At 43.8% G+C, this 27,012-nt stretch overlaps 1 protein-coding gene across 2 annotated transcripts; it reads left to right on the top strand.

The window, feature by feature from the left end:
- Window positions 1-2,151: 2,151 nt before the first annotated feature.
- On the top strand, window positions 2,152-21,333 carry TMEM154 (transmembrane protein 154). Of its 2 annotated transcripts, none has more exons than XM_052777283.1 (6): window positions 2,152-2,359; window positions 10,736-11,038; window positions 12,821-12,848; window positions 14,050-14,135; window positions 15,684-15,744; window positions 19,617-21,333. In XM_052777283.1, exons 1-6 carry the CDS (start codon window positions 2,293-2,295, stop codon window positions 19,630-19,632), a joined length of 561 nt encoding a protein of 186 aa, XP_052633243.1. In that variant the 5' UTR covers window positions 2,152-2,292; the 3' UTR covers window positions 19,633-21,333. The 2 variants fall into 2 exon arrangements, with proteins under 2 accessions (XP_052633243.1, XP_052633231.1); XM_052777271.1 differs by lacking the exon at window positions 2,152-2,359 and adding an exon at window positions 4,911-10,544.
- The last annotated feature ends 5,679 nt before the right edge of the window (window positions 21,334-27,012 follow it).

Here is a 27,012-nt window from a genome sequence, read left to right as displayed (position 1 = left end):
AATATGCAGGGCAGAATAAACCAGGAGACCATGTTTGCAGCCCAGGTGGTATCAGGAAGACTGAGAGTGGCAGACCTCGGAAGGAGATGGGGAAGAAATGGAAAGGAGGATAGCACATCCTTTATACATTAAAGCAATAAAAATACTGTTAAAAAGTATGACTTTGCCTACTGTTGACTAAAGTTAAAGAAAAGCTGGGGCTGGACAATAGTAACAGCCTTAGGACCCGAGTCTACGCTCATGAAAACACAGATAGTCTTTGCCCATGCTGGCCCGATGGCTGATTATCCATTTTCCTATCACCAGACTAGACAAAGCCACGGTGCCTGTGAGCACAGAGGAGATGCCTGGGTAGCCTCAATTTCTGGACTTTCATAACTGAAAGTATCTATATCAATTAGATACTATTACTAATGCTTGGAACTTCTGTCATTTTTTAACGGGGAAATTTAAAAGCATTTGCAAGTCTCACCTCTGACACTTCTGTCTGGTAAGTGTTACCATGTATGGCTATGACATCATATTAAAGAATATCTCCTAGCAATATTGAATTACTCAGTCAGCAGTTTCATAAATCAGAGCTCCTCTTTATCTTCTCGTAGCTGCAATGTTGTAACTTGGCTTTGCTTTCCCCCCCCACTGTTTTATGAAGAGCATAAACATACATTGCCAATAATAAGCAAGCAGTTCAGATTTTTAGTTAACTAAATCATTCAAGTGTTTTAAATCTATTAACAAGCTGGTCATTAAATGAGTCACTGACCTATTTCTCAGTTACTCAAGCTAAGAAACTATAACTGATGACCTATAAAAGCATCAGCGTGTTAAGAAAAATTATTAGCTGGAGAAGCAGAGCAACAATCGGTCACTTCAGCAGCTCCCACCAATCTGAACAGAAAGATTCACCAATGCCAGCTTCAACTAATTCACCAGAAATCCGATTTTGACACAGAGTAATGTCTAGGGGAAGTACCATGAAGCTGCTACACAGGCAGCATACGTCTCTTCTTCCTTAGTTTATTACTGGAAAATTCTATGCAAGTATTTAAAATGGCTCAAATCTGGATGCTCCAGAGTAAAATCTGGAGTGCAGACTCTTCTGGACTCAGAGGGATGAATTTTAGACCCAGCACTTATTTGTACAGTGGAACAAGCCAAACCTAAGGTCCAACCACCCTCCCTGCTTGGGGACAGGTATGGTTTAGACCCAGGTCCAAATTCTGAGCCCTGGCTAGGCCCGCCCCATATAGCAAGAAGACTGAAAATGTTGGGTTTAGTGTTGAGCTCCTCCGTTGCTCTTATCCAGCGACAGGTGATACGTGAAAGCCCCTGCTCAACCCTTGCATGTTCCTGAGTGGGCAGAGGAAGGGGCAGCGTGGGGGGGACACAGCCATGCCCCGCCGTCTGCACGCCCAGCCAGAGACCGCCAGGGGGGAGCGAAAATCAAGAGGAGGGAGGAAGGGAGGCAGGAGTTACCTGCCCCCTCGCCACCTCCATCAACCGTGGCACCACGGACCCCCACACCAGGCACTGCATCCTGGTGGGGCTCGAGACCTTCTGTCCCCTGTCATCTACAGCCATCGTCACACCTGTGCCTAAGTGCTTTCCAGCTAAGCCGCCTGCTCCTAACGAAAAATGGTGTGGTTTTCTGCTTTTTCCTCTTCCCTGGCTCAAACCAGCGCAAAACTCTCACTTATAGGCTGCCAAGTGAACCAGCCATTTTTCCCATTTGCTGGAGACAGCCCTGCTTTGGGGTTGCCTGGTGGGGTCATAAGTGCACATGGTGTCCCAGGGTGCTGGGGGGAGAATTACAGCTTGAAAACCAAGGCGAGGGGGAGGCACTATTGAAATCTGCTTGCTCAAGCACCCTGAAAAGCAACCTAAAACCTTCCTGTTAACACACATAAATGAAATTTTGTGTCTGATTTGTATTTGTATGATGTTTGTCCCCATGACACTGCATGTAGATGAAGATAGATGGTAGTAAAGTCGGGAGTCGAAAAAGTAGAGGAGAGCCGGAGCTCGCTCACCTACAGCATAAAGGTGCCTCAGCCAAGTTAGTGCTTGAAAAGCAACCTTTTTTTTTTTTTTCTTCTTCCTTTTGCAATCATTGCTTGCTTGACAGGCCCAGACGGAATTACATCACTTCCTAAAACCCATCAAAGAGAGTCCATCTCCTGAAGAAATGCAGCTCAGATGCACCCCGGCAGGAAACAGGAAATGTAAATGTTCGGGTGAAGCGGGGAGCCCGCCGAAGAAGCACCCCTCCGGTGGCAGCGCCGCCAAGGTAACATGCGAAAGCAAAACCTCATCGCCCTGCTTTCTGCCCTGTCCCTGGCCGGAGGATCTGCCGGGAACCGTGAGTAAGAAAGCGCCTTTCGCCTTCCGAGGTGGGACCGCGTTTTGTGCCTGCAGCCATGGGACCGAGTCGGAGGGCAACACCCTCCAAACTGAGCGCTAGGAGAAGATCTGTGGGGACTTGCTCTCCGCTTCTTTTAACTGTGTTTACCCTCTCTGTTTTCAGCTGCCTGACTTTTTCAAAGCTTTGACTTTTTTTCCTTAGACCTAACCCCAAACAGCAGCAACTGAATCCTACAATTCCTATGTTTCCTAAGTTGCAGGTGTGTAGGGAACTGGAGCTTCCATGCTGGCCCGCCAGGCATTTTGGTTCCAATTTTAGTTATTTGTTGTACTTTTTTATGCCTATACTATCAGCATTTAATAGTAAAGTTAAAGACGGAGCACCGCTTCCATTCAAAAGCTGACTGCCGATTTCCGTAGACCCGGTGCACTGAAACCGGTTTAACAAAAGAACAGCCAGCTCTGAAGACAAATATTTTGAATTCTCGGCTGCAGAACAAAGTGGTCAGCACCACAGATTTAGGTCCTGACCTTCTGAAGGGAACAACTGCGAGTGGAAAAGCGGCTTGTGACAACACGCTGAAGCGTTGGGGTGTCGTTGCAGAGGCTCTCACCTGTTGACGGGGTAATTTGTTTTTGGCAGCCAGTCACCGCACGAGACAGGCAGCTCTTTGAGTAAAACCTTGCCAGGTGTCAAACAAATCACTGCCGAAGTGCCTCATTATGGACTAGAAGTTTTTGCTGCCTCTGTGCTGCTGTAGCGAGCGGGAGCTCTCCAGAAAGCAGGGAGAGAGGGCTGTCGCTCTCAGCTATCACTGGACAACTTCTATTAAGGTTTTAAAATGCATTGGTGCAATAGGTCATTTGGTATGGGTATTTTTTTCCGTGAAAACCAGTACTATAAGCAGAGTGTAAAACTGGGCTGCTGGCTCTCGGCGTGCTGTCAAGCTGCTTGTGGTTAGGAGTCTTGCTTAGCTGTAAGAGTGAGCTGAGCGAGGTATAAAATGGTTTGGTTGGGTCTGCGTTACTACAGCTCTGCTGTGTTACAGACATGTTAGGAGAATATGCTGCAAGCATTGAACGTAGCTCAGAATCAAAGCGGTCAGAGGAAAAAGTCCCGCCATGGCCAGAGCAAAACGGAGGTCGAAGGGAAACAGAGGGGCACAACACAAGCAGCGCAGAGTGATCAAGCTCCAGCTTCCTTAGCTCATTTGCAGTGTACTGATTGCTAGTATTTCATCACCACCTCCACAGGGTGAAGGGATGCCTTAGTCCCCAGCCCCCCCAGCCCATGGCTGGGCCCCCCCTGCCCTTCTTTGTGATGGGCATTAGAGGCTACACAAAGCACCAGGCAGATACCAAATACCAGGTGCCCCAACCCACTCCCCACTGCCTTTAGAGGTTTCCTACACGTAGGTCCACCTTTAAATTCTGGTTGATTTTGGAACGGTTCCTCCATGGGAGTGAGTCAGTCTTGCTGGAGCTCTCCCCAACCAGTTTCAGCCCTGGCTCTCCTGAGCCAGTCCCCAGCTGCTGGGGAAGGGGAGGAGAGCACCCACCCAGAGAGGAGCAGGGACCCTTGCTCCCCATACAAAGGCAGGTTTTGCTTGTGCAACCAGCCCCAAAATGTACCTGGGGCTTACTCTGACTGCAAGGGTGGGAGGGGGGAAGTTGTGAACTTGGGCCCTGGGGGGGGAAATTGAACTGGAGGGGGAAGAGTTTATGTAGGGGCTTAGGTACCCCACAGGTACTGGTGGGTTGGGAGCCCCTCCGCCGAGGGCGGCCTCCTGGGGGGATCCTTTGCTCTCACCCCTCCTTGCTCACAGATCAACAGGGCAGGACCTTTAAAGGAGCTTTCACCTTTTTCCTCCAGTCCCAGACACAATCCTCACCTTTAAAGTGGTCTGCTGGAGAAGGGGGGCAGAAGCTCTTGGGGATCTCCCAGGTTTCACCTCTACTGTCTAGAAACCATTTACAAAATAGGCAATAAGAGTATGATTAAATCTTGCAGCATAGACAGATTGAAGCCTTTATAAGTCCTGTTCCCATACCATGGTGGAGCCTTGCAAAACCCCAGCCTTGCCATTTGGATTATGATTAACAGATGGTTTTCTCCCAGCTATGCTACAATTACTCCAAGCCAGTGGCTCTAGGAGCGTGCCTGAGGTCTCAGCTCTGGGTGCTGGCCCTCTCCCAGCTCCACACTGAGGGGACATTGGGTTTTGCACCAGTCCCCTTCCCCTTGCCCATCCCCTGCTTTATGCAGGCAGAAAGCCCTGCTGGTGACCTGCTGAGGGCCAGCAGTGGCCCTTCCTGATCTGGGTGATGGTGCTCGCTGCTCAGCCTCACAGCAGCCCTGAAGACCTACCTAGGTTTGTGCTGACCCTAGGAACAAGTATTAAGGCCTTTACTATAGCTTATAGGAAAAGGCTCTGACTCTCCGGGCATTTCCCAGGGTACACCATCTCCCTCTGTGTTCGGTGAAACATGCAAGAAAATGTGTAAGGGAGAGGAGCAGTAAAGCGTGTAAGATTGTTAAGTGGAAGAGCTGGGATTGTTGCAGGCAGTGCTTTATTTTGGCTGTGTCTCTGTGCTATTGTTTTGAACTGTTGTTCACAGAAACATTGCTATCAAATATCCAGATATTCAGCAGGTTGTACCGTGAGCACAGGCAGCAGCTCTCTCTTTGGCAGAGAAGTGGCTTTTAGGTAAAGTCCCCTACAAAGCCAAGGTCTCTAAGGGAGTGATATTTTTTATGTGTTCCCCCTTAGAGTAATGATCTCGAGAATGGGTTTGAACCCATCAGAGTCACCTGTTACAATTTTCTAGCAAAACAACAATATAAGAAATGAGGATTTGCTACATCCTTTCTGTCCAAAGTACAGCCCCCTAAAAAGCAGATGAAAAACCCCTTCTACTGAACACATCAATTCCTTGTACATATTTACTCCTATTCCTTTTATCCACGCACACAAACTTCTGCTGTGTTTTAAAGTGCTTTGGGGAAGTTTCAGAAAATCTCTCCTTTACATCAGCAGGATTGTATGCTAAATTTCAGTCAGTGACCCCAGTCTGTTTTCTCTTAAGGGATATTATATAATAGCTGCAAAGGCTCCGGAGCTTCTGAATCTTTAATTTCAGGGTACTCCTGAGAGCAAGGAGCACCAAGAGATTTGCATCACAGTGAGGTCGCACGGGTATCACTGAGGCAGAGCTAGAAGGCCACGAGATTAAGTAGGTGCAACTAAATGCATAAATTGGTCTGGAAAACCTTTAGTACTGGGGGTGAGAAATGAGACTACAGGTTCACAGTTTGGCTCTAAGATGCGTGACTGAATTTGCAACACCGGCAGTTAATGCAGCACTTCAGCTGGATGGAAGTACAGTGAGGAGAAAGCAGCTTCCATCGTCTATAAATGAACTTAAACAGTTGTTTCCTCTTTCAGGTTATACCTAGATAACACTTTCTAAGCACGCCGTTTTAATAGGATCTTGTCTACAGATTAGCCATCCTGAAACGTTTGTGGTCCCTCATCAGAAGAGCGTACGCGCCCAACAGCTAGCCTGCAGGCTTTTAAGGATTCCTCTTTCAGCCAGACTGACAGGCGGGACCTGCCGCAGCAGGCAGCCGGGCAAGCCCTGGCCATGGCAAGGAACGGCCCCTCTTACAGCAACGTGAAATGCAGGGAGAGGAACAGAACAGGGATTAGTCAAGCAATAGGAGAGAGGATCATACGGACCATGTGGAGTGGGATGACTATACAACCAGAAGGAATGTGTGCATGGAGCAGAGTGATACAGGATGTGGTAACTTTACACCAGCGTACAGAGCTTTACAGCCTTTTCTTGGTTTATCACCCTCTCGTGAGCCTTCCTTCCACTGCATTTTTATAGCTTATAGGAAAGTATGGAGATACAAAATATTTCCTTTCAAACTAGTAAGCTTGACTATCCCCTTGACTTAGCTCTTGCTTTTCCTCTATCCCATCCCTTTTTCTTCTGTAAGTAGGTACTATAGTGTAATTTGAAAAATTCCCTTCAGAGACCCCAGTCCTCAAGTCTGATGAGAAGGCAGCAGGGAGACTGATGATTTTACAGCAGAACTGAATGTGCTGACTGCCGGCTATTTTCCTTCGCCTGGCATCCAACTGAAATGAGAAACCTGTTTGCCCGCTTACTTCATCAAGAAGCTCATATCGCCACCTCTGAGTGCTACAGCACAAACCTCAGAGGAAGAAATGCTGCAACAACAGAAATGTTGTTTGTTTGTTTGAGATGCAGTTGTTTGGACTCCAGTTTGTCAAGCTGCTTGGTACATTCAGCTCCTTCTGTCTCCCTTGAAAGGCAGGCTTGGGAGCACCTCCAAAACTCACACAAAGTCCGTTGGTAATCCAAGCAAAATTTTCCATAGAAAATATTGAAGAATACCTTCTACCACGGTATCTGCACGCAGGGACATAGCATTTTTGTAATCTCTAAGAACTGCTATGGAACCTTTTCTGAGCCGCTGCTAGTGCCTGCTCATGCATTTTGGTCCCCTGAGGACTAGATCCTCTAATACCTCAGTGGTGGGAACCTGGGGACTTCTTAGCTTCCAGCTCCAACCTCTTAGCTTCCAGTTCCAGCTGTGCCCAGCTCCCCATCAGGGTGGGATGCAGCTGCATGCCAGCCCCTCTCCCTTCTGCTCTTGAAAGCAGGGGAAGTGGCAGTATGGGCCAGGCTGAAGCTGTAGCGTGCTCCCATCCACTTCCCTCGACATGGGGAGAAGTCACCAGCGCTCACGCTCCAGGCGGTCCAGACAAAGCTGAAGCCGATGCGGTTGTTGTGTAAGCACCTGCTCCTTGGCCGAGCTGTGCAGAGGGCCGAGTACGGATGTCGGACCATAGCCAACAGCATGAGTCTGAGCTCAGCAAGAGAAAGGGCACAGGCTTTGCAAAGTCAAGGAGGTATCTACATGGTCAGATGTGACTGCTCCTTGTTCCACTCCATTGGCCTTGGTTTTCCATCCTGAATGTATGTGTTGTGTTATGTTGTGTTACAGTCAGACTTCCTTTTGGAGGGAGCTGGTAGATCTCTGCAAGATGAAAACCCAAGCACAGCTGACAAGACAGTTCATGGTATGAATGACCACTGCAAATCTGGCTCCCTCCAGGCATGGAGAAAATGTTTGAATAGCATCTCACAAAAGCTCCACATTTCAGGTGCTCTCCTGCCCTGCTCCAAACCTTGCAACGTCCAGCTTTCATTCACCCTACAAAACAGTCACTAGGGCCAGCTGCAACACAGCCCACTCGCTATTTTGAGCGCTTTAAACTGAAACCCTGTGAAAAACGATGACTACCTTGGGGCCAACCACGTGGGGCTCATGTGGCCCGGGCAGCTGGCTGCGGCAAGCGCTGCGCCTGCACCAGGAAGCCCGAATCCATCCCTCCCCGCTGGGCTAGAGGTACAAATCCTTCCTTGGTGCAAGCCAGCAGGCCCACACAGGTGCAGGTTGTGATTTTCCTACCGCATAAAAAATGTGATGTGTGGGTGGCCCGAGAGCAAGAGCAGCCCCTGTGTGACAGGTAGGGCATCCCTCAGGTCCTCAGAGGTGATGGGCAGAAGAGCTGGAGGGAGGTGTGGCGAGGCAGCAGGTGAAATGCAGGAAATAAGAGCAATATCCTTGCGAGAACATTGTGCAACTGGCTGCCCTTCTGCTGAAAGACGTATTTAATTCACTCAGAGAAAAGATGTCTGTAAGAGGAAATGGTGTTCACAGAAGAGATGCTGTTTTGTCCCTGGAATTATGCAAAGTGAACAAAAATACGTGGCAGCAAGGTCACTCCCTGTGATTTGCCATTTTCTTTGCCTAGAGACTAGAAAAGGTAATTCTATTTCACACGGAGACAAATGATTTGAAATCTGCTTCAGAGCTCAAAAACAGGCAAATAAAAAGTACCAGAGACACTGGAAAAGTCTCTCTTGGAAATCAAGCGCAGCATACGCTGCAGCTGAAAGTTCAGCACTGCAGTTAATGAGGTGTGACTGGTTGCTTTTGCTTTAAAGTCACACCATGCTTTACACATTTGAAAAATCCATTTTAGCTCTAAGCGTAATGAAAAATAAGCTATTTTCCCCACACCCCTTCCCATTTGTACTATTTTAAGCAACAGGCTTGTCCTTGTCAATATATCATATGTGGCAGACGATGGGTTTCAAGGGCAATGGCTAGAGGAGGAAAATGAAGCAAGGTCACCGAATCGGTTCGGCGAGGCTGCGGTGGTCCAGCAGCTCCGCCAGCGGCATGGTCCATCACGCTGCGGTCTGCGGTGTGGACATCTCTAGCGATACCTCGCCTCTCTGTGCAACAGCAATTGAAATGGAGCAGCTGCAGGCACCAGGGACTATAAACTACCATGGGAAAGAAAAGTCAAGCGGCCAAACTATTAAGAGAAGAGCTCTCCCTCCCATCCTCTGTGACAGGATTAAGGACAGCCAGCAGATCACGGGAAGGGATGGAGGAGCACATTCGTAAGGGGTCATTACCTGCAAGGGAGGCAGAGATCTTGTTTTGCTCTTGACTGAAATACTAAATAAAAAAAGAAAGTGACACAGAGGCTATCGATACAAAGCGCTTTGCCACTGAGGAGCTAACATTTTCATTGTCATATTGTGGTGAAAACGTCTGGTGACCTTTCCAGTATTAAATACTATATTCAAGTATTAGGTATTAAGTATTAAAATTCTCTCCCAGGAAATTCTCTTTCTAGGAAAGGATGAGACAATCAGGTGCCTGAGTGACAAGCGTGGCATAAAAATCTAGATAAATCACTGCTGTCACACTCAAATCATTTTATTTATTTGAAATTGGGTTTCCTGGAATACAGTCTCGTGAGATACTCATCTCCTCTTCGAGACAAATCTGACAGGAGAGGAGATGCTGCAGAGTGGATTAAGCAAGAGATAGCGCTCTAATCCCAGTTTTCCTCTCTCACTTGGCGTCCCTGGGAAGGACAGCATCCCTGTCCTTCTGATTTCTCATTTGTAAAATGGAGATGATAACTGCTCATCTCTCAGGGCCATTATGAAGATTAATGTGTTTACAAAAGCATTTAAAATGCTAAGTACTTTTGGTTCCAGTCCTGTGAGACTGGAAATGCCAGCACTGAGGTGCTGAAAACCTTAAGCTCTTGCTAACTCTAGTGGAAACTGTGGCTGCCCAGCACTTTACAGGAACGGGGAGAAACATGTAATTGCAAAAGTCATGAAATCCCATCCTGCTTTATTGCATAAAATGAGAACTGCACCATGCCGGCATTGTATCTGAAAGGGCAGATAACACACAAAAAAAATCATCATTTAATTTCATGCCTAGAAAATTATTGAAGGCTTTGCACTTGGAAACATGTTGGTGTAATTTATCTAGGGACTGATTCCTGCACCTTTAGCTACAACAGGATTTTTGGCATCGGTATAGAATACAGCAGCAGCCCAGAATCTGCTGTACTTCTGTTAAGCTTTAAACTCTGTGACAGTCAACGTAGACTCCTAATTAGCCTCAAAAAAAAGCTTGTTTCACTATTACCAATACAGCCAATTTTAGCCACTTTTCTTGCAAATTGCTTGATAAACGAAACCAAAACCCAAATCAAGGTTCAAAACCCCCAGTCTTAGCATTTGCGAAGAACAACCCGCACTGACTCTTTACCATACACTCCTTCAGCCAGCCCGTAGGATCAGATGGAGGAGCAGCTAATTGCACCTGTATCCAGTAAAGTCCCTGTGTTACTACTACCTCTTCTAGTCCATGCAGAAGTGAAAGTCAGCAGCTTCTGCAGGCTTCAAACTTCCTTTCACCAGTTCTGTTTTTCACAGTGAAACAAATTTAACAAATTTGAGAAAGGCACAGAAACGGGGAGATGAGTGAGCTGGAGGAACCCGGGATAATGGTCTCCCCAAAGGGAGTACTAACTCCTTGGCTAAGGGGAGGGACGGAAGGGGTTGTGGCCATACACACCAAGGCTGAGAAGCAAGGCAGGATGGTGTGGTTTACTCAGGAGCAGAAGAATTTACGCGAGAGTGAGACCGGATGCCAACCTGCAGGACAAAAAAGTCTGTTTGTGCAAGACAGCTGCACGCAGACAGACCATGCATGCTGACGTGTCCCAGTAAAAGCCAGCTGAAGAACATGGTCAGGGCTGGTAAGATTTTGTGATGGATTCACGTTCTAATTTTACATCTGATGCCCAAGACTTCGAATCTGTGTATGGGGCATCTGCTGATTTTTTTTTAAATGTCAAATGAAAAGTAAATATTAAAGCTGTAGGCTTTGACTCACTGATAATACCAATAAAAGCCATAAAACGTTAAATTGTCCTCATATATTTGGCAGGCTCTGAAATTGATGGTTCAGGAGATGGATCACCGATATTATCCACCGTTACAGCAACGCCGCCTCCTGCTACGCGTTCTTCGACCGCAGATGATCACGAGCCAGTACTTGTCACTACAAGCGCTACTGAAAGCAGCTTTGAAACAAAAAGTACTGAACTGAATGCCACGAACATTCAGGACAGCCTAGAAGCAGCAGAACAGTCTATCTTGATATACATTGTCCCTGCCGTGCTGCTGGTCCTGCTGATTTTGCTGATCACATTTTTTGTAACACATCATAAAAGGAAAAAGTCTAAGCAAGGTAAAATTGTCTTCTCGTGCATCAGAAGGATATTTTTAGGGCAGAGTCGACATTAACAAAACATTATTTGGAGGCCTGGGATGCCACATACAGGACGTACTTCTCTGGTTGTAGTTGCACGTTTGACAGATAGGAAAGGGATCTGGCCCCAGCCAGTGGAATCTGGGCACACACCTCTCCTTGGGGGGGAGCTAGTTCTGCTTCTTGGCACCTCCTGCTCACACTGCACACCCACAGGAGCCACGGCACCGAGCTCCGGCTCCTGGCAATGCCGGGAACGGCGTACAGGTGTAACTGTGCGGCTGCAAACACTTATTCTGTCTTTAAGCTCAATAACTTCATGCAAGATGAATTTAATGCTTCTATTGCCTGTACTGCCCACAAGGTAAAGCTCCTAGGAGCTTCGATAAAATAAGAACAAGCAAAACCATTTTAAGGAACACTTTTAAGGGATCCTGTAGGGTCGTGGCAGCTCTGAAGATATCACAGTAAATGAGCTAGGAATCCCATAGTCAGACTGCCTGGGTGCTGCGATAGGGAGAGCAGCACTTCAGGAAGGTACCTTGATCTGTTAGCAAAGAAATCGGTAACTTGGAGTGTCAAGCCACAGAAAACAAACTGAGGTGTCATATTAAAACCACGCGGTTGGTAAGTGAAGTCCTGAAATGGTCATATCAGTGTCTCTACAGAACAAGAATGCAGCTGTAAGCTCCTCAGCCTGCAGAGAGCAACATATGTTCAACATAGATCTTAAGTCCATTTTTCAGGGCAGTTTTAGGCTGCACCTGCCTTATCACTGGGTCACCCTTGTAGCAAACTCTGAATTCACAACCAGGCACCTAGTTACCTGCCTGTTTCTGGGTGACCTGAAATGCAGGTACACTCTTCCGAGGGACAGGAAACGTGGTGCCTTGCAGGAGCACAGTCCTGGGATCTCTTGCCCTGTGCCTATTGCGTGGGGCTGGGATTTTGGGCATCCTCAAGGTGGGGGCAGGCAGCTCTGTGGCCCTGGGGTGGCTCTGCAGTCAGGGAATGTGCTGGAACAAGCAAGAGGTGTCAGCACCCATCGGCAACAATGAATTAAAAATAAGCTAATTTAAGACAGTATACAATGTGAATCCTATAGGTAGTTCATTCTTTTTTGAGGGCTGAGGCTTTTCAGTCACTTGATTCCTGGAGGGGAAGTTATTTTTCTGAACAATGGCTGTTACACTATGTTTTTTCCCATCTTTACTTTGTCTTGGGGTCATAACTAGCCTTGGATCCCTTTTGACATCTGGCTAGTTCAGCTTCATTTGCCTAACTGAGATTTAATCTGCCATGCGAGTCCATCCCCCACTTCTTCTCTCCATGAGCGGCTCCCAGGGTCTCCAGGCAGAGCCAAATTGCCTGCATGTAGTCTGCAGCAAAATGTCCCAACACTTCCAGTAAACAGTTTTTTTGCAGCAGTGGTTCCTTTTCAGGATACCATTTCTCTCACGACATCTGTTTTGCTCAGGGAAGCTTGCATCTGCCGTGTCCTGCCCACTGCGGCGCTAACAGTCGGTTTCCTGCCAGCATGGCTGAGCTCATAATGAGCTGCTTTTAGTGTGTTCAAGATTAAAAATAATGGGTTCCTCTGAAAACTATAAACAGGATGTTTTGTCCTTCATCTACAAGTTAACTATAATGCCTTTTGAAAATGCAACCTGTTTTACGTGACCCTATTCAAGGTTTGCTTGTAGTCTGGACCCTGTATATACAAAGAGCAGAACTATGAACACCAACTTTTTTCTTTTCCAGATGAGCTGGGAAGTGAAAATGTGAAAAGGTAAAGTTTATGAACGTGACTTTTTTTTTTTTTTTATTCTTTTACTCTAACAGGATATTATGATTTTTGGCTCTTTTACCACCTGTTTTAATTTAACCATGCACTAAGCACCATTACCTTTTGCCATCAGTTGTTCCAGTTAACTATCTCTAGAGGTGGCTAAAGTGTGACTTCAGTATCTAGCTGAAGGTGTAAGACTAGAGCAGAAGAACAGGAGCTACGTTGGCCAAGGTGAGCGCTGCCCCACAGGCACCCACCACCCGCAGCCACCCACCCCTACGCCCAGTCCAGGCACCCCCAGCTCCACCAGACGCCAGAAGACATGCAAGGTGCCCCGCGAGCAAAGGGGATCTGTTCCCAGGCTCACCACTGGCTTTCAACTATTCAGAATAAGCTCTGTGTCTTGCTCCCCTGTTTTTCAAGTTTGTCTTCTCACTCTGAGGTGAGGCAGAAAGGCTCGCCCAGCTGCCATGGAAGCAGTACCTTAGCTGCTGGGAAAACAAGCCAAAAGCTGCATGGGTCTTATCAGAGTGATAATTTTTATCATTACCTTTTATTGAGCTCCATCTTGGTAATCAATGCTGGAAGTTATTAAATTGGCTTCACGGGGGAAAAAAGGGGGTTTTGCTCAAAATATCTTTTCTACCGTGTGCCTCCAGGAACTATCAGGAAAGGGAAGCTAAACGGAGGCATTTAAATAAATGCAGAGTTACTCTACTCATGACTTTTCCTTTTGAGGTTGCTGCCAATGTCAGTCACAGCTAGGACGAAACTGTAGGCCCTCTGCTTTTAACACTGGGGCAATGGGACTTTTGCCACATGTTCCAGCAGGGCAGAGACAAACTATTTTATTTTTCAGTTTTCTATTTAGAGTAGGGACAGTTCTCAAATAGCTGCAGTGGTCCTGTGCTCTGGCATAGCCCTGACTGCACGGTCTGGGTCCCTCTGCACACCGTGTCCCAGCCAGCCCTACCTCTGCCCGGGACGGGCATCTCGCTGCCGCTCCTTCGCATCTGTTTGGGGCCGTTTCATTCACACCCACGGGGCTGACATCTTCTCAGATTCCTAGGCTAGGGTGGCTTTCCAGAATTTATACCCGTGTCTCGAATTATGAAAGACTCATACGAAATCACTACATTGTAAGTTGTTTGAATTGAGCATTTTGTATAATGCCTTTTTTCCCCCCCTCCCTCCTCTCAAGTCCTATTTTTGAAGAAGACACGCCCTCTGTTATGGAGATAGAAATGGAAGAGCTTGATAAATGGATGAACAGCATGAACAAAAATGGTACACGGTAACCCCTCTACTCCATCATCCCTCTCTTTCTAGCTGACGTAGATCCCATGCGTAGAAAATCAATGTAAGGCATTTTGCATGTGTCTCACTGCGTTTCCTACAACATTTTCAGTTGTGTTCTTGACTCCCTGCTACTAAAATAGCAGCACAAATGTCAGGGGTAGAATTGTTCAGAGGAGTATTTTAGTTTGTGTGGGAGCTTATTTTTAACATATGATGGAATACCATAAATGTTTTGAGTTTCTAGTAGACACTTCTATTAAACACACGTATAGCTGTGAACAGTATTTATATTTCTAAATACACATTTTTAATGCTAAGTACTAGTTTCTCTGAAGCACCTAGTCCTTTCAGTCCTCAGAGTTTCCACAGTTCTGTGCTCCTCATTGTGCTGTTGTAGGAGAAGCACACATTTACTCATAGTTTAGACCACCGTTTACTTAAAATTGCTGCCAGGATCCTATGAATACATCCCTCCCCTCTTTGTGTGTCCTTTCCCTCGTTTGCCATCTTTACTGCATGGAACATAAGCTGCTCTTTGCTGCCAGCACCATTCACCATCTACATCCTCTCTGGGAAGTCTGTCAGCCCATAGAGAATTAGTACCTATGGTAACTACCACCAGCAGCATCTTCAGCTCCTTCTTAGGTACTTCTAAGTATCTTGTATTTTTTCCCCCATTTTTCTCCCAGCTGAAATCTCCTGGTTAAAGTCTCTAAGGGCCCTGCATCCTCCTTCAAGGCTTTCCTTAAAAAATGCAGGTCTTTGGTAAGGTGTGAATTAACCGAGGCCTGATTTTGAACTGCTAACAGCTTTTCACTGGCTAGGAAATGCTGAAACCCTGATATTTTTTTCATTCCTGGTCCCTTGCCTTATATCCAAATGGCTCATTTGCCTGACCTCCTAGGGATACTTTGTTTTTCAGAACATAAAAATCTTTGGAGCATTTCTTTACATTAGCACAGTGCTCCACATGATGGGGTTTTGACCTTCGCGGTCCGTAAGCTCTAGCAGAAAACATGTGCTAAGCAGCAGTAGTGAAATAGAGACATTAAGTATAGTACATGGGGAAATAGTGCTGTAAAATATTTTTTTAAAATTCTGTGGACAGAAGGGAGCAAACAGTTTACATACAGGTCTTTTTTTGTTAGTGTTCCCTAAACCCCAGCTCCAAATTCCCAGCTGGACTATAAAGCATAGGTGCAACTATAAGCAGTGGAAGATTAACAAATGGTCCTCCCCATGGTAGTTTATAGGAAACAGTCCTCAGAAGTAGTTCATTTGTATAGGTGTAAATAAACAACTGAAATATATATATAATAAAGAAATTACGGCAACACCTATCAAAGGGAAAGAGGATTTAAAACATGTAACATTTGTGCTATGGGGATCATGCAGATTTTACAGATAAAAGGGTGCAGAAGAGCATCTGCAGTTTTATATTCTAGAGAGACTCGTGATAAAAATCGATGCAATTTTGAAATAAATGTAGAAGAACTGACAGGAGTAACTATAGTCCTGTTTCTTACACTTTTTCAGCTGACTGTGAATGTTTGCCTACTGTAAGAGAAGAAGAAAAAGAATCAATTGCCAACCCAAGGTACTTTTAATTCATTGTATTATTTGAAGAAATATGGTCAATGTCATTCCAAAATAATCAATTTTTTTTATATGTAATCATAGAGTGATTCTTTGGTCTATTTAAGTTTTGAAGTTTTTACATATAGGGACTTTGATTTCAACTTAAAAAAGAGGTTTGATGCTCTTAGTTCTAAACTGGTCTCTGCCTGTAAATTGCACCACTAAATAATCTTACAGTTGTAAACCTGTGCGAGAGACAACCAGATGGCACAGATGGAGTTTCACTCACTGATCAGACTTTAATCACAGTTTCCTAAGGTGTTAATACAAGCATTCAGCACAACCTTCTTGGCACTCCTCACCGGCGCAGACACCCAGCTCCCCTCTGCCACCAGGTGCCTATAGGTCCCTAAGAACCACTGCCAGATGTTTTGGCTGGAGCTGTGACCTGCCAGATGGGGGCTTGTCTGACCCCAAGAGAAACCCAAAGGATCTTCCCAGTGCCCCCGTGCAGCAGTCCCCCAGAGCTGGCGCTAGCTCGTGGTCCAAGCAGAGATCCCAGGGGGATGCAAAACCGCAATCCTGACAGCTTGTAAACTTAAAAACTTTCTGGCTGGTTTCCTCAGGATTTTGGCCAGAACCCCTAAACCCCTCTCAAACTCCCATTTTCCCTAATTAGAAATTCTGGTTCCAGCTGGAGGCAAGGGGCTGTACATCACCCTTGCCTGCACACTTGTGTTGCAGCTGCATTTTGGCGAGTGGGCAAAGCAGCTCCTCTGTGCCAGGTTATGATAACAAACAATTAAAGCATCCTGCGTGCCAAGAAAATCCCTGGTGCTGCAGAAGCAGCAAACACAAGCAGGCAAGAGTGGGAGCAGGGAGGGATGGCAGGAGAAGGACCTAGGTCTTCCCTTTCCCATGGCACCAGGTAACTCAGCTCAACATGCCTCTCTGACAGAGCTGCACCTCCCACTGTAGACCACCATAATATCCCAGTCCCCCTCTTTTTTGAGTGTCCTTGCTCAGGAGTGAAATAGCAGTGATGATACTAAGTAATCACTGCTGGAGAGTTTGCAACTCAGTTGCTCCAAAGCTGCAGTTTCAGGATAGCTCTTGGATGGGGCTGCTCCACTGCAGCTATTTGTATTTAAAAGGTTTCTGCTTGTGCCTATTGCAAGAGAAATCATTCTTGTTACGTTATGGGGTTTGGGAGGTTTTTTTGTTGGTTTTTGGTTTTGGTTTTTTGTTTTTTTTTTTTTTAAAGACTTAAATCCTAGGTTCCAGGTGCAAGCAAGAGCAATAGTTTTACCCTGAACAGCTGGAAAAGATGCTGGGTTTGCTAGCCATCTGGGTCTTCCCTTCCAGCCTCTAAATGATAACAGAGAGTGGGAAAATTGCTAAGGAGAGGCAGCTACACAGTGGTTCTCTAAAAACGGATTTGCTGAGCATACCACTGACTATAGTAGGGAATATAGCACAAAGCATGCTTGAGCCGTATGCTAACACCAGCACAAGTTAGACTATAAAAGGCTTTTTAGGTACGACACCCTGAGCATTAAGTTTACTTTCCAAAACTTAAACAGTTCATTTTCAGAAAAAAAATCATCATGACCTACCAGCCTGAGCTGACATTTTAAATACCATCCTTACTACAGTGCTTTTGTACTGGATTTGCATTAACCCCATCAGAAGGTGGGGTATTTGCTCCTGACTGGCAAAAGGTACCTTTGGGCTACACCCTACCTCAAGTTCTCCACCTGTAAAATAGAGATATTGTCACTTCAAAGGACTATAGTGACCTTAAGCCTTGATGCAAAAAAGCAGCCCTGTTCAGATAAGTATGCTTCAGTCAGAGTAAAGGTACACACATTATTTAAGCATATTTCCTTATGACTGCTATCTTAGGATCAGACTGTAGAGAAACTTATGCCTCTAAATTGCAGGAAGGCAAACAAATGCAAATGAAAAGAGGAGCTTTATCTCTAAAAACATTCAGAGCTGCTCAGGCAAAGGATATTAGTTGAATACAAAGTGCAAGATTATTAGGTTCAATTTCAGATTCTGAAAGACTGCTTTGTTTGGGCAAATTTCTTCTCAAATTATGGTAATTCTTCTTTTAGATTTTATTGATGATATTTCAATATGGGAAACATCTCAAGGCCTCACTGAACACAGCTGGCTGAGTGTTGTTTTCCTGCTTCATAAAGATGCTGGGGGGAGTTCATCAAAACTCAAATGTTTTGAACTACGAATTGCTTTTGATAACATATCATTTTGAAAACATCCGAGATTAAACGTTTCAGGAATGACATTTTGAAATTTTCAGAATGAAAGTTGTTCCAAAACTACTTTTCAGAGTAAGTTACTTTTTAATATAAAATTTTTAAAAGGTTTAGAGAACAAAACCCTGTGGTGGTAAAATATTTCTAAGTTAAGCATTTCCCTTAACTCAAAACTACTTTTTCAAATTTCATTTTACATGAAATTTTGAAACCCGCTTCATTTCAAAGTGAAAAGGTATCTGAAATGGTGGGATTTCCTTGTAAACAAAAAAACCTCATTCTGTTTATTTCTGCAGTTGAACCTTATCAGACCAAGATCTGTTGCTTTTCCTGACCAACCTCTTAGCTGAATAAATGATGTAATGAATAAATGAAAGACAACTATGTACAGATAAATAGATGTTTTCAGCTCTTTTGATGAAGAAAAGTGAAAGGCTATGAAGTAAAAGGAAACAAAGCTATTATTATGGCAAAAATTGGTAGTCATGAGCATCAAGGCTGCAGATTTGCGCACAAGAGGCAAGACATGACAGCTCAGGCTCCTTTGTACGTGGAGGTCATCTGCCTAGTGCATAAGCTAAGTTAAAAATGTGGTTGTGTATATACATTTAAAAAATATATATTTAAAATAATATATCTTGCCTTTGAAACCGAGCATTAAACCCTGATCATGCCTGAGTAGAGAACCACGAAACCTCCCCAGCCTCACTGGGGCCAGGGTTCCCATCCCGTGCACACAGGAGGGAGCGGGCGGGCGGGCAAGGGCTGATGCTCCCGTGGTGCACAAGCGGGTGCGAGGCCGATCTCTTCTCTGGGGACCTTTACTCCCTCGGCAAAACAAAAGCGCAGCCTGTTCCCTTCACAGCATGGGTCTTTGTAGGCAGCCGAGTTTAATCACACCTCCAGAGGGGGTTTGGTTTTCCTTGGGCACTGCTGGGCCCTGTCCTAGTCTTTCTGTCTGAAAAAGGGTGACTTACTTACGGAGAGGTGTTCTGGGTGGGGAAATAAGTTGGTACAGAAAGAAATACTCCTTTCCCAGACTGTGCCTCAGTTTGGCAAGGTACTTAAAAAAAAAAAACCACATGAAATAGTAAGATTACGAGTGGCCCTTTTAACTTCAGGGTTGGTTTAAACCCCTGCTGTTAATGCTGGCTGAAATCTAACCAGCTGATAAAAAATGTCGCATTTTTAATCTTGGCATGAACCAAACACTTTTAAGAAAGTGCTAGGGAGCAAGCTAGCTAGGCAGAAACCAGTGGGACAAAGAGAAAATTCACCTGCTACAAGGCCAGGTTTAATACAAAAATTCCATCTGTAAAAAGTTATCCTCACCTGTGGAAACAGGGCAATTTGATTGCTCAGCCCTCACCTGGGAGCAGGACAAAAGGTGCACTGGGTAGCCACTAACCAGCAGAGAAATCAGAGCAGCCCTTGCTGCCAGCACCTAGCACCACAGATAGGGTCAGTTCATGCATTGCATGGCTGACATTTGTTTTCTGATAACACCTTCTCATGGACTCCAGAGATACTCTTGCATATTATCTCCTGCTGAGACAACTAACCCAACAGCATGACACTGGTGTGTTTTTTCTTTTCCATGTATACACAGTGATGGTGAATCATGAAGTCAGAACAGCAAAGAACTGGTTGAAGGGAAGCAGCACACAAGCTAATGATCCTCCAGATATTGGATGAACTGGATTTAAATATAATTAATCTCAAAAGGCCAGAGAAGCAAATGCTTTTGTTGTGTCCAGCTACATACAGTCTTCAGAAAGGAAACATTGCAAGGGGAAGAAGAAAAGAAAAAAAAAAAGGAAAAGCACTATAGTAAGATTAGGGCTTGATTTAAATTCGTTCTGCAATGAGATTCATCACAAATCATCAGAAACTTTTTTTTTCCTCTAAAAGTTCTCAAGATAGTCCATATTTCTGTCTAGTTCTTCAGTTGTGTATCGTGCAGAACCACTTCTGTTCCAAGTTTCGTGGGTTTCTTTGTATTTTTTGTGGTTTTCTTTTTAAATATAAACAGCATCCATAATTCTGGACTACCCTGGTTTGGTGGATGTGCAGCTTGTGCCTACTCCATGTTTGCTTTTCAATTTGCTTTTTGGTAACAGTGCACTGATTTGCACAGGACTTCTGCTGGGGAGGTACCAGACTAGGACCGACAGACCAGCTCTGAGGACAGACAGAGCGGCTGAAAAGGCTCCCAAAGGATTTGACGGAAGCGACTGCAGCCCAACGAGGGCATGGTCTTTGTAGCATGCTTTCTGGTTTTCAAATTAAAGGCATTGTAGAAGTAAAAAAATATTATTTTGAGATTGCCTGTCAGTTCGTTTTGTCCACAGATTAGTACTCTGGGCTAGCTCTCACCATTTAACCCTCCTCCCTGCCCAGTACTGTTCTCTAACGACCACCTACTTCAGGAATATTCAACATGAAAACGTTTCTTTTTTAAAAATAAGAGAGCTTGAAAAATTGAACAGTTCAGCACCCAGACCAACCACAAGTTTAGATAGGTATGTGTTATGCATAACTACTTGGTCAAGGTTTTCAGATGCAGTAAGATTGCTGCTGCTTCTGTTTTTGAATATTGAGCTTGGAATACCTGAAAGACACTGACTTCTAAATGTGCCTGCTCACCTTTAATTACACTAAAAAAAAAAAAAAACAAAACCAGACTCCTGGGATACCTCAAGGTGGGAATATAAATATTGTAATCGCATCTGTTGATTTGAGGTGGCATATCTCTTATGGTTGTAGTTTAAATATGTAACACAGACATGAAAGCGGATCCTTGTCTGTGCAAAGCTTCCCCTGCCTTATTTAAAATATTAAATTCACATCCTACCATATCTTATATCCTACCCTATCATATCCTACCTACCTTCTTCTTTACTCAAATACATAATTTCTTCGCACTCAATACATGTTTAATATGATCAGTTTTGTTTTGCCTGCAAATATGTCACTAATATGTTATCATGCATAACTTGGTTAAAGAGAGCAAACAAACACCCCAAGCCTCTGAGATGATGGCTAAGTGTCACTAACAGCTGACAAATACAGGACAGGAGAGTTCAGCTTTGAGTAATTGAGGATGTGTCAAAATATAACAGGAAAAAAATGTTTACAGCTAACTGTATTCATTCATTTCTGAATATGATTTGACTAGTAATTTCCCTGAAGAGTAAAAGATTTCTTCATTGTTCCAAAACAATTTATTGGAAATATTGGATTTAATATGAGTGATAGTAAATTAATTTTCCCTGTTTGGATGATTTTTAACTTTGGAGAAACATGTTTTAAGTTCATCTTTCAAATTTTTTTTTTTTTTAAACATTTCCACAAGTTCCTGACAGTAAACTCATTCTCTAGAATATTGATTTAAAATAATGCAATCACAAGGGGAAAAGAATGAAAGACTGAAATTTAGAAAATTAAAAAAAAAAGGAAGTGGGTATTTTCTGGTAGCAGCTTTGTTAGCAACTTCTTTCCAACAGACAAAGATGTTGTGCTCAGACTTCCTACAGTTTGCAAAGCAGTAACCCAAAACAGAGAATGTTTTTTTTAAGGGTACAAGACCAAAAGATGTATTTTGGGACCATTACCAGCTGCGTGGTTGGAGGGCAGTCAGTGGTGACCCAGCAGTTTGTGACACCGGTGTCCAGCAGTGACTCTCACCCCACCTTGCTCCAGCCCACGCAGCTCCGCATCCAGCAGCCACTGCCTTCCTGCCAAAGAGAGCTGAAGCACAGCTGGGACATGAAGAATGGGAGTCCTTGCCTTTTTTTATTTTATTTTAACACTTGCCATCGGTTCCTGGTCATTTCCTTTTACACACAGTTTATCTCAATATTTTAATCTTGTAGGTGGATTGAACCACAGGGGATTTAGGTCACTTTACTCCTACATTAGTACAGCTAAAACATGGTAATATTCCAGTTTACGAGTATTACCTTTACACCTTCTGTTGATGCGTCTTAATTTTCCCTAAATGATGCACACAGTCAGGTCCTCTAACCCGCAAAACAAAAAGGACAACCAGACAGCAGATAAGATACTAGCAGATTTTAAAAATTATTTTAATATTGCCATGCACTACACAGTATTTACGCCTCTGCTGTAATAGCCTCATCATCAGCCTTATCTGAGCTGACCCATCTCACCATCATCTTGCAATATCTACCACCAACTGATAACTCAAGTTATTATCCCTCAGTAGAAATTGAGAAAAAGCATGCAAACAGAAAGTCACTTGCACTATGTATCATTCTAAAATGTTTAGCAAATGTGATGATCCCTAAGGAACTGTTACCCCCTCTTCCATTTTCTTCAACTATTTCACTAGTTATCCAGCACTTCTCAAGACAATTCATCATCTAATTTACAGCGTGCAAAGTGTGAGCACTTTTTGTCCTACAGAAGGCAGAAAAGCTACGGATCCAAAGGAGGAATTGTTTGAGCAATACGTGGATAAAAAGAAGAGTAATTAAGAACCAGCATCTCTCCTACGTATGCTAAAAATCAGTATCTCAGAGAATTTTTCAACAAAATAGAAATAACTCCTCCGTAAAGTTACAAACATAAGGTTACTGGCATTGCCAGCAGTTAATTAATACCATAACAGTCCTGCACTTGTAAAGCACATAACCCTAACATTAACCTCAGCAACAAAAGAATGTTGTTTTTAGTTTCTAGGTTGTCATAAATCATGGATCCATAGATAACTATTGATCTGAGATTAAAAAAGTAAATTGTTTTGCAGTGCTAAACCTGATCAAAGGCTATAAAAACAACTTTTGTTTACTTTCTGTATATGAAATTGCTGTATGTGCAGCTGTTTTATCAAACAGCTGTTTCAAGTGATTTTGTAATTAAAGATTTCAACATCATAATATCACTTAATTGTATTTTTAAAATTGAGATTTTAAAGAACTTTTTCTAATAAAGGTTTATAGCAGTTTTTACTGTCTATAGGTTCTTTTTTTCCCATAGTCCTGCTAATCCATTCAAGTCAATGGGTGCTAATTATTTGTTATGTCAAGATTACTCAGGCCTTAGAAGACATACAAAGTTATATGTAGACATAGATATGTTACTCATCAGCTCTCTCAAATTCAGGCAAAAAAGCCTAAAGGCTAGTGCACTAGCCTCTTGAAATTACAGAAGTGCTTTGAAATTAATTTTACCTAAGAAAAAAAGCTGCTTTATAGTTCATTACATTGTTGTTGGGATATTCCAGATTGTCTTTATCAGTAGTCAAATTCTGGCTGCAGTGAAATTGGTGAATACCCCCATGATTTCTCCTTGGGTGACTGTAGCCATCTTTCTTTAATGATCAATCACTTCTGAGGTTATTCCAGTTAAGCACCAAAATGGGAATCTCCAAAATGATAAAGCTGCTAAAATAATTTTCAGCAGATTTAAGGGAAAAGAAAAAAAAACCCCAAACAAAACAAAAAAGATGAAAAAGAGAGAGATGTATTTCCAGATGGAGATTTAGAAAAAGATTAATAAAGCAGAGCATTGCTTTCATCCATTTTTGCAACAGTTTCATTACAGGGGAGCAGAATGGCCTGGGGGTATCCAAAAAGCCCAAGTCAGTCTTGATGCTATTTGATGCTTTTAATGTTCAAACCACCTCAATATGAGAGCATCATAGCAACGACCAGGCAGAAACTAGTTCTCTCCCGCTCTCTCTCACCTAAATGTTGCATCAGCAAGAAACTTGTCTTTGGTACAGGTACAGACCCTTAAAATCTGTATTTTGAGGCAACACTTGTCTGGTTCTCTAGAGAGGTACAAAAGACAACTTGACCACAGAGCCCCAGGAAGTATTTTGACGCCCTGGGGAGTAACGCAGAGTTACTCACCCATCCCCAGGCACTTGCTCACGTCCTGCTCTGCCCCCATTAGTACCATCATGCTGCCCTACAGACCAGGGGCCCCTCCAACGTGCACTAAAAGGAGGCTGGAAGGGGTCACAGGGGAACTGGTTTGGCAAGGGGAAACAAGATGAGGGATGAGCAAAGGACAAATCCTGCACCAGTGTTATTATCAATATACATAGAAATGCATCCTGAGCACTAACTCTCTGCTTCGGTTTTAAGAGGGGCTTAAGCCATGCTTTCTGTGAATATTAGTGAAAAGAAAATAATAGAGGCATGGCCCGACATGACAGCAAAGGGCAGCACCAGCTGCTCTCCCACAGGCTGCCATGCCCTTCCAGCATGTGGTTGCTTCAGGTCTGGTTTTGCACTGGATCAGTTCCCTGGCCTGATTTTGGGTGGGTTCTCACATGCTGAGGGCTGGGAGCCCTTCCCTGCTACTACACAGTACCCCAAGCAGACATTGCAGAGGGGCACACAGGGGGTGACAGGCAGCAGCATCACCCCCCTCCACAATGCAGGACACAGCCCAGGGGCAGCTGGTTTGTGCAATCATGTAAACAATCATGAACACAGAGTATTTTATATGTATGTTAGTGCTATTGCTATCATGTCCTCTAAGGGAAATCATCTTTTTCTGCTAACGACGGCTAAAAGCATACCTGAAGCATAACACTAAAAGAAGAATGGTTATAAACACAGCATGGCTCTGGAAGCAAACTGCACCTCATCTCCACACCCAGGTCCCCAAGCAGCAGCAACACACTGGTAAAGAGCCACAATCACACCAACACACTCAAAGTTGAGGATTATTTTAGTAGTGCTTTATTACAGCCCAATTTGCACTCTCCTACAGGTTTTTATTTGTATATTAAATTGCCTTCTTCTATTACCAGATTTTTCAATGGTTATTTTTATACCAGCAATGCATTAACTGTAGTTTGAGAATTGTCAGATTGGTTCTGGCAACTGGAGAAAAAAAAAAACCGCTAGTTTGGGCACCTGAATGACACAGGAAGCCATCTGATATATACACTAAGATTTTGGCACAGAGATGAGTTCTCTTCCCTTCCCCCATGTTTTAAAGAGATTAGGTGTGCTATTACCTTCAAAGAGAAGGGGAACAAAAAAAAAAAAAAAAAAAAAATTTATCTAGCTCTCATATCCAGCTAATTTTGATTTAAATATATATATCAATAGAAGGATTGGGACATCTTTTGACTAACTGCTCTTTCGTGAGAAGAAAGACTTTCCTCAAAACCAAACATTTCTAAATATAGATGTTTTGGTGGTTTTCAACTTCTGCAAAATTTTTAAGATTACTGAAAAGGGACTTCTCAACATATTTTGGAAGTTTTGAAACAAAAGTATTTTTCCATATAGAATGACAACATCAAGTCCAGAAGCGGAGTGAAAGTCATTAGTTCAATTAACCACCCCACGCCCCCAATCAACTCAAATTTTATTTATTCTTACTTCAATTCACAGGAGAGGCTAATGTTTGAGACTTATGCTTTTTAAAACAGAAGAAAGAAAACCTACTATGAAAATACTCACCCAGATATTGCTGCTAAAAATACCAGCACAGAAAACTAAACCCAAGTCTGAGCTTGAATTCACATATTTAATTTTGGGAAGCAATACCCAATAAAGATGCATACACTACTGTCAGCACCAGGAAGGCAGTATTATCTCAATTTTTATTTTCTTCACAAGCTGAAGAGATCTATACACTTATATAATGTGCACACACATGGAGTAGTAGTTGAAGATACACTTTCTAATCTCTGATGTTTACCAGATTTGACAGGTTTCATGAATATACTTGGGATTTCCTTGTTGTAATCAGACTTCTGTTCTATATTACAACCTGAAATAAGGAGCGAATGGCATATGCTCTGCTGCTGTCATTGGAATTTGTATGACAAAGCATCAAAACTAGCAGGTTTCTCCAATAGAAGCAGCAGTTTTGTTAATTCCTTATTCATGTAATTCTAGTAGATTCACCCCCACTCCCCCCCCCCCCTTTTTTTTTTTTTTAAACAAACCAGTAGTTTAGTTTCATTGGCTTTCTACTCTCTCAGGGATGCTAGTTGGGCTTTTTGTTGAAACATTTTGTTTCTTTTTTTAACAGGTCCAAATAATACCTAGAAAAAATCTTTGCAGTCTAACTCTGTAGCAAATCCATTCAGGCAGTAGATGTAACTGTAGCAATAATTTATCTGCCTCAGACCTCCGAAGTTACCATTTGCCACAGATTAGCTGTAACTTTTATTATTCAGTTTACTGTAGTCAGATTGTAGCTATCAAAAATAAGCATACTGGATTAAAGTACCTGCATGCTTGTCCTGCTTTACATTTTTCTTGCAGAATAGAGTGAGCAGCACTCACTGCAGGGAAAAAGTCCAGTAAACTATTAGAAATGAGTGAACTATGCACAGGGTGGAGCAATATTATCCAAAAGCCCTTGTCCAGATCTCCTTAAAATATATATTTATATATTTGGTTCATTTTAATGCCATGCCCAAAGTGCCTTCTTTTCAGCAAGTGGCTGGAGGCTTGCTGCATAGCCCCCCAGCTATCAGTAAAGGAGCATTTTTGGTTCTAGTCATGCTGCTGGGGACTCTCCCAGCCATACCTTGGCTTAGGGCACCCGCTTTGCTCTGCCTTAGATGCCTCCAGATCTGGTTCAGAATGATACTCTGACTGCCACCCCCAGGAGGGAATCCCGACCTGCAACTGCAGACGTGCTTTTTACTGCAGTGCATGTTCTACATGAAACCATAATTCATATTAGGGAAAGAAGGAGCCCAGGGTTTGGAGGCAGTTTCCCCTGGCAGCAGTGCCTGCAGCATGGGGACAGGAGAGGGGGGAAGTGTTCTTTCCCCAGGACACACTGGCTTGCCAGTTTTGCTCCCCAGGGTTTGGCCCGGGTTAGTTACAAGCCGATTGCTCTCTCTCCCCAGCAAAGGGGTGCCAACACTTTCTGGGGAGCACCACTGACCCTAGTTATCTGCCCATCACCCTGAGGGCTTGCTGCAGCTGTGGGGCTGCGAGATGGCTCACTGTGCTGGTGGGATCAGCTGTAGGGATGATCACCCCAGAGGATGA

This window comes from Harpia harpyja, chromosome 2, assembly GCF_026419915.1.
Source record: "Harpia harpyja isolate bHarHar1 chromosome 2, bHarHar1 primary haplotype, whole genome shotgun sequence".
NCBI lineage: Eukaryota > Metazoa > Chordata > Aves > Accipitriformes > Accipitridae > Harpia > Harpia harpyja.
Note: the sequence above shows the minus strand (reverse complement) of the source record. Positions and strands in the feature narration are given on the sequence as shown.